This window comes from Mobula birostris, chromosome 1 (genome assembly GCF_030028105.1).
Source record: "Mobula birostris isolate sMobBir1 chromosome 1, sMobBir1.hap1, whole genome shotgun sequence".
Taxonomy (NCBI): domain Eukaryota; kingdom Metazoa; phylum Chordata; class Chondrichthyes; order Myliobatiformes; family Myliobatidae; genus Mobula; species Mobula birostris.
This window is the reverse complement of record NC_092370.1, coordinates 130,801,431-130,820,671: the sequence shown is the minus strand read 5'-3', so window position 1 is coordinate 130,820,671 and position 19,241 is coordinate 130,801,431. Positions and strand designations below refer to the sequence as shown.

Here is a 19,241-nt window from a genome sequence, read left to right as displayed (position 1 = left end):
TCCAATCTGCTGTCACCCTTTCACTTCCAGATGGTAAAAAGCTCGGTGCATCCCAGCAGCGAATTCCTCGTATTGATTGCAAATGTGGATTTTATTGACCCAGTTAGCGGCAGCCCAGGTCAGAGAGAAATAATGAAGGCAATTTTGACTCAGTCCGTAATATTAAAAGAGATGGCTGGAGCTCAAAGTGCAAGACGTATTGGGATAGGAAGTTGTAGCATCATGTTGGGGGACTGTCAAAGCAGTCGAGCACCAGTTTCCAGGGCTCTGAGGGAGGAGGCTGACTGGTGTAGGGTTGCTTTATCAAGACAGAGAGCTGTTTGAGAATGGTGAGCAGATGGTCAATGGTTTCCTGCTGCTTCTGAATCATGTACACGCATTGGCGGGCAGCTTCCTTTAGGCAAGCAGACTGCTTAGTCAATCATGGATTCACACAGTCTGTTAAGAAGTGAAGAGGAGGCTTGATACAAATGCAGAGCAACAGAGATGATTTAGCGGTGAGCAATAACTTTAATGATAAACTGCAAAATAACAAGCCACATGGGGCCACAAATAAGAGAACAGACATTGAACTTAACAGGGCAACAGATAACTGAAGGCTAGGAGCATCTGGATGAGGCTGGCTGGGTCAACTGGTGAACAAGGATTGTCTGTCTGTGTCTTGTTTTATGGCGGTTGGCATCCAGCTTAATGGTGCATTACCGCCACCCTCTGCTCCAGAATGTGCAGTAGACATACATTCTAAATCCCTTCACCCAATCACACACACACACACAAACCTACACTTCACCCTCCCACCTTTGACCATCCTAGTATCCTATTCCTGTTTATTCGTCATATTCTATAAAAAACCCCTGTACCCCTTAAAAATGCTAAAAATACCTGGACGTGCTCTCTCACCCATGCCCAGCAACCCTTTTAATGTGAATTCCTGCATCCCCAACTCCCTTAATTTATTTCTCATCATCTCTCTCTGTATCCCATAACAAGGATTGTGGATGAAAGCTGTGTTTAAATAGGCTGCAGGTGATGAGTTGAAAACGAGTAGCAGGTGACTTCTGGTAGCTAACTGGAGGCTGGAACAGGCCTGCGTGTACAGGCCTGACATACTGATTGATCTAAGCTCAGATAATTTCTTCTTCCTCCCTCTTCTCTCTTTTTCCATTTCCCATTCTGGTTCTCCTCTTCACCCTTCTCTTCTCCTCACCTCCCTATCATCTCCCTTTGGTATCCCTCCTTCCCTTTCTCCCATTGTACACTCTCCTCTCATATCAACCCTTTACTTTTCCACTTATTACCTCGCACCTTCTCCTGGGGTTGGAGGCGTATGTGTACGTATGTATGGAGAGGAGCGTTGGAAGCGTATGTGTATGTAAGAAGAAGAGGGTGGGAAAGGAGCTTGTTGTACTGTTGTTATTTGCTATTGTTGTATTGTGATTATCATTTGTATAAGCTATTCTTCTGAACTTTGTGTATATGCTATGTTGGCGCTAGAATGTATGGTGCCATTTCTAGGCTACCCCCAACGCGTCCTTGGGTGTGTTGTTAACATAAATGAATCATTTCACTCTATGGTTCAGTATACATGTGATAAATAAATCTGAATCTGAAACAGTTCAATAGATTAAACGTGATGAATTTATTTAGCAAGTGTTGATAAATTTAGTGATGTTTACTTTAAAAAATATATTAATTTTCTGGGATCTGGTAATTGCTGGAAAAATCAACGTAGCAGCATTTATTGCCCTTGAGAAGGTGGTGGGGAGCTCCCTTCTTTAACAGCTACTGTCCTGTCGATGAAAGTTCTTCCACTATGCTATTGGATAAAGTGTTCCAGTATTTACACCCATTGACAATGAAGGACTAATTGTTGGTGAGATATCCTTCTTAATGTAATGCAAGCGTGATGTTGACTAAATTATAATCTGAATAATTTTATTGGGGTTTTAACAGTGGATATTGTGCTGTTTACTTTTCTCTTGCATTGTTTACAGCATATCTGCGCCGTGCCACTGTTTATAAACATTTGGGGAACCATCAAGAAGCAATAGATGATTTAAAGAAAGTGTTGCAAGCAGAACCAGACAATTCCATAGCCAAGGTAAGAACAAGGGAATCTTTAGTATGAAACAAGATTGGAACTTAACTATCCTTGTTAACTAATTAGAGATATGTGAGCCAACATACTTGAAGGAATTTAATATAAAATAGATGGAAATTATGAGGTTTAAATTAGGTAGAAGAATACCTTTCATTTTGTTAAACTAAATTTTTCTTTACTATATTATACTTGGTACCATCAGTTGTTTAAAAATTTGTTCTTTACGTATGACATCCTGAAATTTAGGAAGATGCAAGAAGTCTTCCATTCCAGTTTTTGACAACAGATTTTGTTGACTTTCTACTTTTTAATGCTGGACAAGATTTTAATTGGGAGAAAATTGATCAAGGGAGAACACATCCGAATGTTAACTCTTCAGCAGGTATTGGATTACAGAATATATAGTATTGCTACTTCAATCTGAGAAAGACCCCTTTTACATCATGTTCTAGTGAAACATACATTTCTCTGTTTGATTGGGCAATGGAAACTCTTTAATAAAGAGGAAGATTAGCTTTATTTGTCACGTGTACATTGAAACATGCAGTGAAATGCATCGTTTGCATCATGTCATTGAAGATTGTGCTGAGAAGCCTGCAAGTCTCACCATGACTCTGGCACCAACATGGCACGCCCACAGCTCACTAACCCAGCTGGTACATCTTTGGAATGTGGGAGGAAACCCACATAGTCATAGGGAAAATGTACAAACTCCTGACAGAGGACTTTCTCTCTCTCTCTCTCACTTCCAAGGACTCTACAACTCACGTTCTTGGCATTGTTTATTTATTTTGTATTTGCACAGTTTGTCTTTTGCACGTTGGTTGTTTATCAGTCTTGTAATTTTTAATTGGTTCCTTTATAGTTTGTTCTGCTGTGAATGCTCAGAAGAAGATGAATCTCAGAGAAGTATATGGTGACATTGACATATTTTGATAATAAATTTACTTTGAACTTTGAACGGAGAGTAGTGGGAATTGAATGCCGATTTTATAGCTAGGGCTGTAAAGCAATTGCATTAACTGCTGTGCTTCCATGCCATCCTTAATAGTTTAAGTAAAATATAAATGATTCCTTTATCATTTACTAAATTAAAAACAGTGTAGTTCAAAGTGATTCACTCGTCTCCTACTTGTTCACTTTCAGAATTTGCTTCAGGAACTTGAGCGGAATCTGAAAGACTTGCAATCTCCTATGAAAATATCGAAGAAAGGGAAAAAGATGTTTATTAAAACAATAGAAGACTCTGACGAGGAACAGCAAAGAGAATGTGCAGACAAAAATAAAGGTGAGAATGGCTGTCAGATTTATCCGTACCCAGTTTAGTTTTCCTTCATCATTTTCTTGACATATCCCCTGCACAAATACAAGGTAATTTAATATGGCTTTGTCTTTCTCTTAACCAAAATCTGAACTATTGAAGAATAGACTGAGATGGTTAAAAACACTTGAAATTATTAGTTTCTTTGTTTCTTTCATGTCTTCACAATCAGCCTTGGAAAATTGTTTGAAGTAATACAAGTTTTTTCAAGTAAACACAGCAGAAACAATTCAACGATAGCTGCTACTATAATTGTGTAGTATATTAGTGCTGTAAAACAAAAAGACCTTATAGACTCCAAAATTAATATGTTTGAGAAGATGAGTAGAAGGGAAGGAGCAATAGCTGGATGTCACCTCTCTGGGTACCCACTTTCAACCTGAAGGCTCTCTTAAATGCCTTTCTACAATCAATGCAGTTAATGTACAATATTACTTTATACAAATATTTTATCATATAAAACATATACACAGTACTGTGCAAAAGTCTGAAGCATATGTACATTGTGAGGATCTCTATGACTTTTGCATGCAAAAAACCCCACAGATTTCATGACATATGTGAGTGTTGATTAACCTGACTCTGATTTGGGTCTCTGTTGTGGACTGATAGTATGAAGGGAACAGGGAGAGGGCAATCATGGTATGAAAAAGGGGAAGGGAGATGGGAGGGAGCAGGAAGCTCCTAAGAGACATTCTGTAATGATCAATAAACCAATTGTTTGGATTCAGATGACCTTACCTTGTGTCTCAGCGCTGGGTGTGTCTGCACCCATGTCACCCGCACCCCTGGCAGTCCTTCTCTGCCACCTGTCATGGACCTCTCCCATGTCACTCTACCCTTGCATTCCCAACATCCTTTCTTCCTGCCAGATTACAAACTCGCTCTCCACTCCCTTACAGTATTGTGAAAAAGTCTTCACTGTCATGTTCTTTTCAAATCTTTTATTATTATTATTATCCAAAATTAACACGAGTACAGGTTTCCCCCGCCATCCAAAGGCAGAGCGTTCCTATGAAACGGTTTGTCAGCCAGAATGTCGTAATGTGAAGAAACAATTGCCATTTATTTATATGGGAAAAATTTGTGAGCGTTCGCAGACCCAAAAATAACCTACCAAATCATGCCAAATAATACATAAAACCTAAAATAACAGTAACATATAGTAAAAGCAGGAATGATATAAATACGCAGTCTATGTAAAGTAGAAGTACCTTCCTACAATCATTGCCGCACTGTTCTGCGTAGCGAAAATCTCACGCAAGCGCTCTCGGCAGAAACACTCTCTCAGTAACCTTTAAGCTATGAAGCTGCCAAATCATACCAAATAATGTATAAAAATATGCAGCCTATATAAAGTAGAAATAATGTATGTACAGTGTAGTACCACTTTCCGGAATTGGGAAGACATCGAGCACACTGATGATGGTGTGTTAGGCTGACTTGTCAGACGTTGGGGTGGTCCAGTGGCCCCCAACCTTCAGGCCACGAACCGATACCGATCCGTGAAGCATGCAGGGGTACATCGGTAGCCAGGACGCACCCAGCACATCTTTAAGAAGAAAGCAGAAATAAACAAGCTAATTAATTCGATGCCGCCCGACACGTAACTGTCGGCTCAGATCAGAGGCGGTGCAATCGGCAATTGCCGATTTGTGGAAGTGTCATCTCATTGTCGTCTGTTTCCATCAGGGCAGGCAGGTCATCTTCTTCTATGTCTGCCTGCCTCGACGTCGAAGGTCGAGGTTCGTCGTCTGCTGTGGCTGATGTGGAAGGCTTGCTTGACTGCTTAGCCTCGCGCATTTTTCTATTATACAGTTCTTTGTAAACACTCAAACCATCCTGCAAATATGCCCTAAACCGATGTACCCTTTCAAAATTAAAGTCATACTTTAACATTGCAGTGAAAATCTCACGCAGTTGCTTCACGTTCAGTTCCTGGACGACTTCACTTTTGGTCCGTTCACTACTGCATTCGGTTTCGATAGTTATCCTTTCCTCTTCCAATTGCATCAGCTCTTCATCTATCAGTTCTTGGTCATGGGATGTCAAAACCTCTTCAACATCATCTTTGTCAGCGTCCATAAGCCAAACTCACTTTGTCCTTGCTTCGTTCACCACGATCAAAACGCTTAATTATGTCTTGTTTTATGCTAAGTGTAACACTCTTACGAGCTCTTTTAGGCTTTTCCGATACCTTAGAACTCATCTTGCTAATGGCTGCTCACAGGCATGTGTTTAAGCAATGCCAGCGAGAATGCAGTTCCGGGGGAGGAACTTGGCTGCTCGAGGTGCATGCTGCCTTTTTTCGTAACAGTGAATACACCTTCTTTTAGCGAAAACAGGTAAATAATGTAGGCCTTTTGTAACAGTGAGGTTTCGTAAAGCGAACGTTCGAAAAGCGGGGGGCACCTGTACATCGAAGTAAGCAACACTTAAAAGGTCTCAAGAAAAAAAACATTATTTTAAAGATTGAAAAAATTTTGGTGATTTAAAAAAACCCCTACTAAGCAAGAAAAAGTGGGAAAAGGTGGGGGGAAAAAGTCTTGACTGTTATGTTCTTTTCATTGACTAAATGAACAAAATCTGTGTAGACACTTAGACAATGGACAGACTTAAACAATGCTTTTGACAATTGCACCCTTTGAGCACGATGTGGTGTCTAACGGACAATCAAGTGCACACATCTGCTGTTTGGCAAAAGTCTCCTGTCCTAATTGTAATAGTGGCATAGTGTCTCAAATAAGTGAAGGGAATCCTGGCAATTTTCTCAATTAGTTTTTGTTCTTAAAAAGTTGTCCCAAATAAGCAGCTGCCCTGATTAACCATAGTCCACTGTATGTGATATATGATATGTAATTAATAATTCAATATAGTCAAAAAGGGAACATTTCCAGCCTAAAGGGTAACCAGATGACGAAGAATTACTCCACAATTTATAGACTTTCTTTCAAAGACTCTACAGTCAGTCAGTCAGTGGGTGCGGTCCCGAATCCGGGGTTGGCGGCTATGCACCTCCATCTTCTTCGATCTTGTGACAGCACCGAGTACAGCCTCTCCTCCAGTTTGTTCTCGCTGGCCGCCTTGGCACCGCCCCGCCGAAATCGAGCCCGAGGCCATGTCGGCCTCCAGCCATGGCTGCTTCTTCAAGCTCAGCCCTTCCTTAAGCGGAGGCCTTGGGCAGGTCCAGGCACACGGTGCAGCGCCCAAGTTCATCATGTCTCTTCTAACTAAGTGCATAGCATACGATTCGTAGGTACATGGTGAGGCTTTAATCTCTTCCATGGAAGATGGCTGTTGGCTCACAAGGAGCTCATCCGCCCTTCGTCAGGTGTTTTTTAGTCCTGCTGGGCATCCTCACACCCTCCTCACCAGACTAAGTCCAGTGGGGGAACCAGCCCAAGTCGCCAACCACTCGACCATGGCCCCCAGCCGAGTACCGGGTGCCTGCCCCCCCGCCGAGTCTCTCCGAGCGTCTGGCGCCGGACGAAAAACCATGGGCGAGTGGCCGGCGACCAAACTGGAAGGACTCTACAACTCACGTAAATATATGTATTTACTTACTTCATTATTTGCATGATTTGTCTTTTGCATATTGGTTGTATGCCAGTGTAGTTATTTATAGTTTTTCATAAATTCTAATTTTTTAAATTTTCCTATAAATGCCTGCAAGAAGATGAATTTCAAGGTTATATATGTACTTGCGTAATACATTTTGACTCCTCCTCAGATGGTATCTGACCCAACTGAATATCAACTTCTATTTAATTCGTCTCCACAGGGTGGCACTGTTACTGCTAAAAGCATATTGCAGGAACCATTATTTGTTTCTCTGTTGGTGTCATAACCTTTTACAGCTGATTATTCAAGGAAAACTTAGACAAGAAAGCCATTTTCTTTATCCAATAAATGAAATTAAACAATTGGCAATGAAATATTTCAAAAATTAAGATTAAAATACAGTTTATTGTATCTTAAAGTCAATTTGTTATATTTGTTTTGGATGATCTTGACATTATATCTCTATCCTAAACAGCTTTATTTGTCACGTTACATCAAAATATCAGAACCTACAGTGAAGTGGATAGTTTGTGTTAATAAACAACAATGTCCAGGGATGTGCTGGGAGCAGCTCGCAAATGTTGCCAGGCTTCTGGTGCCACTATAGCATGCCCACAGTTCACTGACCCTAACCATAAGTATTTGGAATGTGAGAGGAAACTGGTGCACCCAGAGAAAACCTATGCAGTCATGGGGAGAATGTACATACTCTTTATGGGCAATGGCGGGAACATACATTGCAGCTTGCTCATTCTCAAATCCATTCCCTATGTAACTCTCGCTTTGGCTAGCGGCTTAATATAGGGGGTAATAGCCCTCAGCCCGGTCAAACTTATGAAATCTCGTTTGGGTGGATGCTGTGTGATGTGTCCCATGTTACAAATAAGTGCCCCGAAATAACGAACAGTACACAATATGCGATTAAATGATTAAGCTTTATAGTTCTTACTTTGACTATACGGTTAGTAAAGAAATGATAAAAGAAAAAAAAGGGCCCAATCTTATTAAACAATCTGTTGCACAATGTTGAAGCTCACAAATACGGCCATTCGTCCACCATCGACCTCCTCCGATCGTCGCTGCCCTTCGGACCCTCGCTCCAAGTTCACCCCATCCAGCGGTCTACCATCTCTTTCCTTTCATGTCTTCTCTCCTCATCTCTTGCTGGCCAAAAGACTGTGAAAACCTCTCTTTCCGCTCCCAAGAAAGAACAACAGCATTCCTAACCCCGTTATCTCCAGTCATAACCCAAACATTGCTGCTGCAGAGAAACCATTACATTTACATTTATGTGGAGTACTTCGCCATATATTCAACCTGAGCCTGAGGCTCCGGAGGTTCCTGTACTGTGGAAGATGTCCTGCCTCGTCCCTGTGCCGAAGACACCAAGCCCCAGCGGCCTCAATGACTACAGACCGGTGGCATTGGAGAGACTTATTCTGGAGTTGCTCCGGCCTATGGTCAGGCCACACTTAGATCCCCTGCAGTTCGCCTACCAGCCCCGACTAGGAGTTGAGGATGCCATCGTCTACCTGCTGAACCGTGTCTACACCCACCTGAACAAGCCAGCCAGCACTGTGAGGGTCAATTTTTTTGATTTCTCCAGTGCGTTCAACACCATTCGCCCTGCTCTGCCGGGGGAAAAGCTGACAGCGATGCAGGTGGATGCTTTCCTAGTGTCAAGGATTCTTGATTACCTGACTGGCAGACCACAGTACGCGTGCTTGCAACACTGTGTGTCCGACAGAGTGATCAGCAGCACTGGGGCTCCACAGGGGACTGTCTTGTCTCCCTTTCTCTTCACCATTTATACCTCGGACTTCAACTACTGCACAGAGTCTTGTCATCTTCGGAAGTTTTCGGATGACTCTGCCATAGTTGGATGCATCAGCAAGGGAAATGAGGCTGAGTACAGGGCTACGGTAGGAAACGTTGTCACATGGTGTGAGCAGAATTATCTGCAGCTTAGTGTGAAAAAGACTAAGGAGCTGGTGGTAGACCTGAGGAGAGCTAAGGTACCGGTGACCCCTGTTTCCATCCAGGGGGTCGGTGTGGACATGGTGGAGGATTACAAGTACCTGGGGATACGAATTGACAATAAACTGGACTGGTCAAAGAATACTGAGGCTGTCTATAAGAAGGGTCAGAGCCGTCTCTATTTCCTGAGGAGACTGAGGTCCTTTAACATCTGCCGGACGATGCTGAGGATGTTCTACGAGTCTGTGGTGGCCAGTGCTATCATGTTTGCTGTTGTGTGCTGGGGCAGCAGGCTGAGGGTAGCAGACACCAACAGAATCAACAAACTCATTCGTAAGGCCAGTGATGTTGTGGGGATGGAACTGGTCTCTCTGACGGGGTGTCTGAAAAGAGGATGCTGTCCAAGTTGCATGCCATCTTGGACAATGTCTCCCATCCACTACATAATGTACTGGTTGGGCACAGGAGTACATTCAGCCAGAGACTCATTCCACCGAGATGCAACACAGAGCGTCACAGGAAGTCATTCCTGCCTGTGGCCATCAAACTTTACAACTCCTCCCTTGGAGGGTCAGACATCCTGAGCCAATAGGCTGGTCCTGGACTTATTTCATAATTTACTGGCATAATTTACATATTACTATTTAACTATTTATGGTTTTATTACTATTGATTATTTATGGTGCAACTGTAACGAAAACCAATTTCCCCCGGGATCAATAAAGTATGACTATGACTATGACTATGATCAATGAAACCTTACAGCATGCTACACAGCAGTGAAACCCTACAGCATGTTTCATCTATGAACGTAATCATGAGCTTTGGCTCAGTAGAACCATTTAATACTCATCTAGAAGTTGGGAGTTCAAGCATAACACTAGTGTTTCAATACCTGGGGTACCATTTAAGTGTAACAAGGAGAGACCAGAATTGTAATCTATATGTAGAACTGGGGGATATGAGCAAGATCCTAAGTGAATATTTCTCATTGGAATTCATTAGGGAAAGGATACTGAAGCTGGGGGTTAAGGAGGGGTACATTAATTTTCTGTATCAGGAAGGAGGAAGTGGTAGAAATATTGGAGTACATTAGAGTGAATAAATTCCAGGGCTTGATGAGATACGAATGAGTTTAAACTAATATGGTAGGAGACGGGAATCAGTATGATAGAGCAGAGGATGAGCCAGCAGATTTACAAATAGACGATGGGTGTAACATGAATGTAAGGAAGGACAAGCCAATGATTGAGCACAAATGCAAACAGAGCAAAGAGTTAAATTGTACCACAAAGGTAAAGTTCAAAAGGGCAAGGAATGCAGGACTGAAGGTGCTGTATTCAAATGGGCGTAGCATTCAGAATAAGGTGGACGAACTCATGGTGCAATTAGAGATTGGTTGGTATGATGTTGTGGGCATCACTGAGCCGTGGCTGAAAGGAGGCCATAGTTAGGAACTTAATATTAAAGGATATACCTTGTATCGAAAGGACAGGCTGTGGTGTGGCTCTGTCAGTAAAAGAAGGGATTACATCTTTAGAAAGAGGGTAACATAGGGTTAGAGAATGTTGAATCTTTGGTGAAGTTAAGAAATTTCAGGGGTAAAACAAATTATGGGAATCATATATAGGCCTCCAAATGGTAGCCAAGATGTGGGGTTAAGATTGCAAAGAGAGCTGGAAAAGGCATGTAATGTGGGTAATGAGGCAATTGTAATGGGGGACTTCAGTATGCAAGGGGATTGGGAAAATCGGGTTGGTGTCGGATCACAAGAGAGGGAATTTGTTGAATGCCTATGAGATGGCATTTTAGAGCAGCTTGTGCTTGAGCCTACTCGGGGAAAGGCTATCTTAGATTGGGTGTTGTGTAATAACTCAGATCTTATTAGGGAGCTTAATGTAAAGGAACCCTGAGGAGGCAGTGATCATACTATGATTGAAGTCATACTGCAATTTGAGAAGGAGGAGCATAACTCGTGTGTATCGGTATTGCAATGGAATAAAGGCATGAGAGAAGAGCTTGCCCAGGTGGATTGGTGAGGAGGACAGCAGAAAAGAGTTGGCTGAAGTTTCTGGGAATCATTCACAAGGGACAGGATAGGTATGTCCCACAGAGGAAGAAGTTATCAAATGGCAGGGCTTGGCAACCGTGGCTGACAAAGGAGGTTGAGGACTGCCTAAAAGCCATGGAAATGGAAAGGGCACACAAGGTAGCAAAAGTGAGTGGGAAGTTGGATGATTGGGAAGTTTTAAAAATCCATCAAAAGGCAACTAAAAAAGCTATAAGAAGGGAAAAGATGAAATATGAAGGCAGACTGGGCAATAATATAAAGCAGGATACTAAAAGTTTTTTCAGTTATATAATGAGTAAAAGCGAGGTGGGAGTTGATTTTGGACTACTGGAAAATGATGCTGGTGGGGTAGTAATGGGGGTCAAAGAAATGACAGATGAACTTAATGGATACTTTGCATCTTTCTTCACTCTGGAAAACGGTAGTGGTGTGCCAGAAGTCTGTGACTGTCAGGGAGCAGGAGTAAGTGCCATTGCTATTACAAAGGAAAAAATGCTAAGCCAACTCCAAGGTGGATAAGTCACCTGGACCAGATGCACTACATCCCAGTGTCCTGAGGGAGGTTGCTGAAGAGATAACGGATACATTAGTCATGATCTTTCAAGAATCACTTGATTCTGGCATGGTCCCGAAGTATTGAAACATTGCAAATGTCACTCCACTCGTTAAGAAGGGAGGAAGGCAAAATAAAGGAAATTGCAGGCTTTTTCTCCTTTCCCTTTTAAATGTACTCCTCGTCTCTTTTTCTCCAGTTCTGCCAAAGAGTCTGGGCCCAAAATGTCAACTGTACTTTTTTTCCATAGGTGCTGCCTGGCCTGCTCAGTTCCTCCAACATTTTTTGTGTGTTACTTGGATTTCCAGCATCTGCAAATTTTCTCTTGTTTGAAATTATAGGTCAGTTAGTCCAATCTCAGTGGACTAGTGGGAAAGTGTTGGAGTCTATTATTAAGGATGAGGTTTCGTGGTACTTGGAGACTAATGATAAAATAAGTCAAAGTCAGCATGGTTTCTAGAAAGGAAAATCTTGCCTGACAAATCTGTTAGAGTTCTTGGAGGAAGTAATGAGCAGGGTAGACAAAGGAGAGGCAGTGGATGTCATTTACTTAGATTTTCAGAAGGTGTTTGATAAGGTGCCACACATGAGGCTGCTTAACAAGATAAAATCCTGTGGCATTACAGGAACGATACTGTCATGGATAGAGGAATGGCTGACAGGCAGGAGGCAGTGAGTGGGAATAAAAGAGGCCCTTTTCTGGTTGGATGCCAGTGACTAGTGGTGTTCCTCAGGGGTCAGTACTGGGACTGCTACTTTTCACATTGTTTGTCAGTGATTTAGATAATGGAATTGATGGCTTTGTGGCAAAGTTGGCGGATGATACATGAAAGGTGGAGGGGTAGATAGTGCTGAGGAAGCGATGCATTTGCAGAAGGACTTGGACAAGTTGGAAGAATGGGCACAAATGTGGCCAATGGAATACAGAGTTGGGAAATGCATGATAATGCACTTCATTAAAAAGGAACAATAGTGCGGACTATTATCTAAATGGGGAGAAGTTTCAAACATCAGAGGTGCAGAGGGAATTAAGGGTCCTCGTGCAAGACTCCCAGAAGGTTAATTTACAGGTTGAGCCTGTGGTAAAGAAGGCAAATGCAATGTTGGCGTTTATTTCAAGGGTGCAATTGGAGTATTGTCAACAGTTTTGGGCCCCATATCTCAGAAAGGTTGTGTTGTCATTGGAGAGAGTCCAGAGGTGGTTCACAAGGATGATTTGGGGAATGAAGGGGTTAACATGTGAGGTGTGTTTGGCAGTTTTGTGCCTGTACTCACTGAAATTTAGAAGAATATGTGGGAATCTCATTGAAACCTACTGAATGTTGAAAGGACTAGGTAGGGTGGATGTGGAGAGGATGTTTCCTGTGGTGGGAGTATCCAGAACTAGAGGACACAGCCTCAAAACTGCGGGGCAGCCCTTGAGAACAGAGGTAAGGAGGATTTTTTTTTAGCCATAGAGTAGTAAATCTGTGAATGCTCAGCCACAGACTGCGGTGGAGACCAGGTCCATCCGATTATTTAAGGCAGAAGTTAATTGTTTCCTGATCGGTCAGGTCATCAAAAGATATGGCGAGAAGGCAGGTGCATGGGATTGAGTGGAATCCGGGATCAGCCATGATAGAATGGCGGAGCAGACTCAATGAGCTGAATAGCCTAATTCTGCTCCTGTGTCTTATAGTTGTATGGTCTTATGGGATCTATCCCAGCAGATAATGAAAACAATGGAGGAGACTGCTGGGACTATGACGAAAATGTTTGCATCTTTATTGGGAACAGATGAGATACCAGAAGATTGAATGGAAACTAACGTTGTTCCCTTGTTCAAAGGAGGCATTCAAGAGATAAACCTGGAAATTATAGGCCTTGCATTGGTAGAAAAGTTGCTGGAGAAGATTCTGAGAGAGCGATTTCATGTTCACTTGGAATGGTTTAGGAAGAGTTAATATACAGTGGTGCTAGAAAGTTTGTGAACACTGTAGTATTTTCTCTATTCCTGTATAAATTTGACCTAAAACCTGATCAGTTTTTCACGCAAATCCTAAAACTAGATAAAGAGAACCAAATTAAATAACTTAAAAAAAACATTATACTTGTTCATTTATTTATCATGAAAAGTGATCCAATATTACATGTATTTGTTTGAAAAAGTACATGAACTTTGCTTTCAGTAATTGGTGGGACCCCCTTGTACTGCAATCACTTCAACCACACATTTCCAGTAACTGTTGATCAGACCTGCACATTGGCTTGCAGGAATTTTAGGCCATTCCTCCTTACAAAACTGCTTCAACTCTGGGATGTTGGTGGGCTTCCATGTATGAACTGCTTACTTCAGGTCCTTCCACAATATTTCCATAGGATTAAGGTCAGGACTTTGTTTTGGCCATTCCAAAACATGAATTTTCTTCTTTTTAAACTATTCTGTTGTTGATTTACTCTTGTCTTTTGGATCATTGATTCGTTGCATTATCCAACTTCTATTAAGCTTCAGGTGATGGACTGCTCCTGACATTCTCTTGTGAAATGTGTTAATACAATTTTGAATTCATTGTTCCCTCAATGATTGCAAGCTGTCCAGGCCCTGAGGCAGCAAAGCAGCCCCAAATCATGATGCTCCTTGGGATGAGGTTTTGGTGTTGGTGTGCAGTGCCCTTTCTTCTCCCAACATAGCAATGTGCATTTCTGCCAAAAAGTTCAACTTTTGTCTTATTTGTCCACAGAACATTGTCCCATAAGGATTGTAGAATATCCAGGTGGACTTTTGCATACTTGAGACGTGCAGCAAGTTTTTTTTGTAGAGCAGTGGTTTCATCCACAGTGTCCTTCCATGAACACCACTCTTGTTCAATGTTTTTCTTGTAGTGGACACATGAACTGAGACTTTAGCACATTCTAGAGATTTCTGCAGGTCTTTTGCTGTTACCCTTGTGTGTTGCCCTTAAGGCATTTATTTGACTTTGTTGGGTCTACGTTTTAAATGATTTGTTTGTAACTATTTTCTAGTTAAAGTTAAAGGTTGATAATTATGTTACAGTATAACAAACGTAAATTCATTGTCTATGGTATATCGCGGCATGCGATGACGTCACCTTCGGTTTCGCCGCGTCTTATGTGTAACCTCCGGTTTGGGAAGGTGTGAAGGCGGGTGCCTTGCGTGCAGCATGATGGTGAAGTGCTCCGTTTCTACCCACAAAGAAACATTATAGAAGCAACGCCGTAAGTTCATAAGAATGCATTTGAAGTAAAAATATTAACAGGATTTCTGTTAAGGAAGCGGCTGTTGGGGCAACGCGCGTGCCGACTTTTCAATTCAAATGCGGGGTTGGCTCGAGCTCGATGGCAGTTTGACGCGAACCCCTCGCCCGCTACTTGGGGCAGCTGGAGACACTCGCTGAAAGAAGAGAGCATGCGTGGTCTCCAGAATGAAACAGACGCTGTATATGTTTGTATTTTTTTATCAACAGTTTTCACCATACGACGTTGATGTAGAAGAGTGAACAGTAAATGGTTAACCTTACTACGACTCTGTCTTCATTGGCTCCGGTTTAACTTGGTGTTTAGTCAGAGTTTCAACACACTGCACGAAAACACTACACCTTGGTTTCTTTTTCATCTCCTTCAGCATTGCACATTGTGCTCTTGGTGTGATCTTTGCAGGATGCCCACTCCTAGGGAAAGTAGCAACAGTACTGGGTTTTCTCCATCTGTAGACAATTTCTCCTACTGTGGACTGATGAACACGCAGGTCTTTAGAAGTGCTTTTCTGGCCTCATGCATCTCTACAATTCTTCTTCTAAGGTACTCTGAAAGCTGTTTTGATCAAAGCATGGTGCAGATAAACAGATCTTCCTTGAGAAGAGCAGGATCTGTCAGTAACCTGACTTTGTGTGTCCCTTTTTATAGGGTAAGTCACCTCTACAACCCAACCTCCAATCTTATCTCATTGATTGGAATACCTGACTCCAAATAGCATTTGTAGAAGGCATTACCCAAGAGGTTCACGTACTTTTCCCAATAAATACTTGTAACATTGGATCATTTTTCTCAATAACTAAATGAACAAGTATAATGCTTTTGTATTATTTAATTGGTTTCTCTTTTTCGAGTTTTAGAACTTGTGTGAAGATCTGATCTCATTTTGGGTAATATTTATGCAGAAATACAGAAAATTCTACAGGGTTCACAAACTTTCTAGCACCACTGTATTTTGAATGTGAGAAATCATGCCTCACAAATCTGATTCTTTTAAAGAAGTACATAGTAGGAAAATTGATGAAGGCAGAATGACAGATATAGTTTGTGTAGATTTAAAAGGTCGCACATGGTAGGATTGTCCAGAATATTAAGGCACAAAGGATCTGAAGCATGCTGATAAACTGGACCTGAAATTGGATTGGTGATAAGAGGGTAGTGGTAGATGGGTGTTTTCTGATTGGACATCTGTAACAAGTGGTGCCCTACTGGGATTGATGCTAGGACCTTTGTTGTTTGTAATATATGTATATAAATGACATGGATGACAATGTAGATAAGTGTACAGCCAACAACAGAAATTAATGGAGTTGTAGATAGTAAAGAAGATTGTCTTGGGCCAGCAGGACGTATACTCAGTGGCCATTTGTACATCTGTATACCTGCTCCTTAATGCAAATATCTAATCAGCCAATCATGTGGCAGCAACTCATTGTACAAAAGCATGCAGACATGATCAAGAGGTTCAGTTGTTGTTCAGTCCAGATGTCAGAATTAGGAAGAAATATGATCTAAGTAATAGTTCTGTGGGCAAAACTGCCTTGTTAACGAGAGAGATTAGAGGAGAATGGCCAGACTGATTCAACAGCAAGTCAAATAACCATGTGTTACATCAGTGGATGCAGAAGAGCATCTCTAGTCATACAACACATCAAACCTTGAAGTTAATGGGCCACAGCAGCAGAAGACAACGAACATACAATCAGTAGCCAAGGTACCTCCTTGTGGCCAAGAGTGTAATTACAATGATTAAAGGGACTTTGGACAGGTAACTGGATAGGAAAGATGTAGAGGGATACAGGCCTAATGCAGGTAAACCAGATTACCATAGATGAGCGTCAAGGTGTGGTGGGCTAAAAGGATCCATTTCTGTGCTGGACATTTCAAAACAGCAACATAGGAAGTACCATGTACCCCTGCGTTACCGGGGGGGGGGGGCGGGGGGATGTTGTATTCCCAGTAAAACATCAGTGTTGTGATTTCTTTTCCCTGTTGAATCCCATGTAATACTGTACTGTGCAAAAGTCTTAGTGAGTTTGTAAATCTGGCAGGAGCAAAGGATATTGGGAGTGGCAAGGGTGGAGTGCCGCAGGATGGGTGGGGGACAAGTGACAGAGAAGGAACACTGGGGTGGGAATTAGTGAGAGTGCAGACACACCCATCCCTGAGACACCAGGCAAGGTAATTTGATTCCAAACAATTGGTTTCTTGATCATTACAGAATGTCTCTCTGGTGCTTATTGCTCCCTCCCCTCTCCCTGTCCCCTTCCCACTCTCATTCCACAATACAGATCCATATCAGAATCAGGCTTATCATTACTTACATATGTCATGAAAGTTGTTTTATTTGTGGCAGTAGTGCAGTGCACGGTACTTCATAAAATTCCTATGGCCTTAGACGCCCTGGCTGTATTTATGTGCCTTAGGCTTTTAATACTGTAAGTGGAGGTGCTTCCTTGAGATAAATATTTCTTTAATAGTAAAATCCCCATGGGTTTGCTGTCTGTTGACAATCTAATTCTGATTTTTTTCATAGGGAGAAGAGGAAATGATTATCGTTTTAATTAACTGCCAATGACTATACTCTTTTCCATTAATGATGCCTAGCTAGCTGAGATCCTCTAGCATTTTGTGTGTGTTGCTTGGATTTCCAGCATGTGCAGATTTTCACTTGTTTGTGAATGAATATTACATTGTTTGATAAACTATCATTCCAAAAGTATCAATAGAAGGGATTGTCTTGTCAGCTTTTAAAGCAAATCTCCCAATTAGCTTCCTGCTGTGAGCCGACAGGCTGTAATCGTAATCCATGCTAACCTAATACAGTTCTCTCCATGCATGTATTAATTGAATTCCATAAGAGCAAGTTTTAATTTCATATCTTAAATATTTTAGCTGGTGATTTGTGAATTCAGTAAGGGTGAGTAGTCCAATATTGTCTGCTATAATGCAGGGGTAGACTGTAATAAGTTTTCAGTTACAAGTAATGGAGGCCCAGTGGCCAGTTTTGCTTATTTAGCCAGAATTCATCCCTAAAGCTGCATAATCAAAATCAGGATATTTCCTCGTTTGGTTTATTCACTAAACACTGTGTTGTGACAGCAATAATTAACCTACAGCGATTTGTGAGTACTAATGAAGGGAAAGAGTCTTCCTTAAACAACCCTCCCGCCCCTCTAACCCCTCCTCACTCCCCTTCAACCCTTCCTCTCTGCTGTCTGGCCCGCCTGACCCATTCTCACTCAGAACTGATCCTTCTTTCTCTCTCCAATACTTTGACCCTTTCTATATCTAACATTCAAAGTAAATGTATTGTCAAAGTACACGTATGCCACCATATACGTACTTCAAGATTCATTTTCTTGCAGGCATTTACAGGAAATTAAAGATATACAATAGAACTTATAAAATCCATAGGTAACAAAGATGAGCAAACAACCAATGTGGAAAGAAGACATAATCATGCAAATAATAAAATATAGTAAATAAATAATACTGAACCCAAGGAAGGATAGGAGTGTAACAAAGGTTCACCGGGTTGGTTCCTGGAATGCTGATAGAGAGAATGAGATGTAATCCTTTTCAACAGTCAGAGAGCAATTCAGCTCAGAAATGGGCCTTTTGGCCCACCATGCCTATGCAAACCATCGCATTTCTCTATATTAATTCTACTTGCCCTAGATATGACTATATATGTCCATGTCTTGCTCATTCAGGTACCTATCCAGATGTCTCTTAAGTATTTCTACTGTTTCAGATACAGATTTATTTATCACATGTACACCTAAACATACAGTGAAATGCGTCATTTGCATTAACACCCAAGATACCTAGGGATGTGCTGGGAGCAGCCCACAAATGTTGCCACACATTCCAGTGCCAGCATAGCGTGCCCAGAGTTGCTCGGTAGAATAACACAGAACACAACAAAATAGACACAGCAAGCAATAAAACAACAATAGCACCCACTGCCGCCCACCCAAACACACGGACAGTCCTCCAAATCCAGGATAAGCCTCCGGACCTTCAGTCTCCAGGCTTGAGCCATCAGGCTTCAACTTCCGGACTTCTGATCAACTGCCATCCCATGGTAGCAACTTATTCTAGATACCAACTACTTTTTGTGTGAAAAATTTGCTGCTTGGATCCCTTGAAAATTGGTCTTTCTCTCCTTAAAACTCTGCCCTCTAATTTTAGACAACTGGCTATGGGAGCAGACTTGGGGTCATCTTCACTATCTTTTGTCCGTTCATTATGTGCCGTGTCATATAACATGGGCGATCGTGATTTTTTTTCCATGACCATGATTGTTCAAGCAAATTTTTCTACAGAAGTGATTTGCCATTGCTTTCTTCTGGGCAGTGTCTTTACAAGACAAGTAACCCCTGCCATCATAGAGATTGTC

The 19,241-nt window shown here is 41.8% G+C and overlaps 1 protein-coding gene across 5 annotated transcripts in view; it reads left to right on the top strand.

Moving 5' to 3' along the window:
* LOC140199839 (sperm-associated antigen 1-like) overlaps positions 1-19,241 on the top strand; it is a 134,565-nt gene that overhangs the window by 49,990 nt on the left and 65,334 nt on the right. For all 5 annotated transcript variants that reach the window (XM_072262370.1, XM_072262378.1, XM_072262362.1 and 2 more), the window contains exons 9-10: positions 1,995-2,101; positions 3,248-3,389. In XM_072262370.1, the coding sequence (XP_072118471.1) occupies positions 1,995-2,101; positions 3,248-3,389 (249 nt within the window). The remainder of the gene's footprint in view (positions 1-1,994; positions 2,102-3,247; positions 3,390-19,241) is intronic.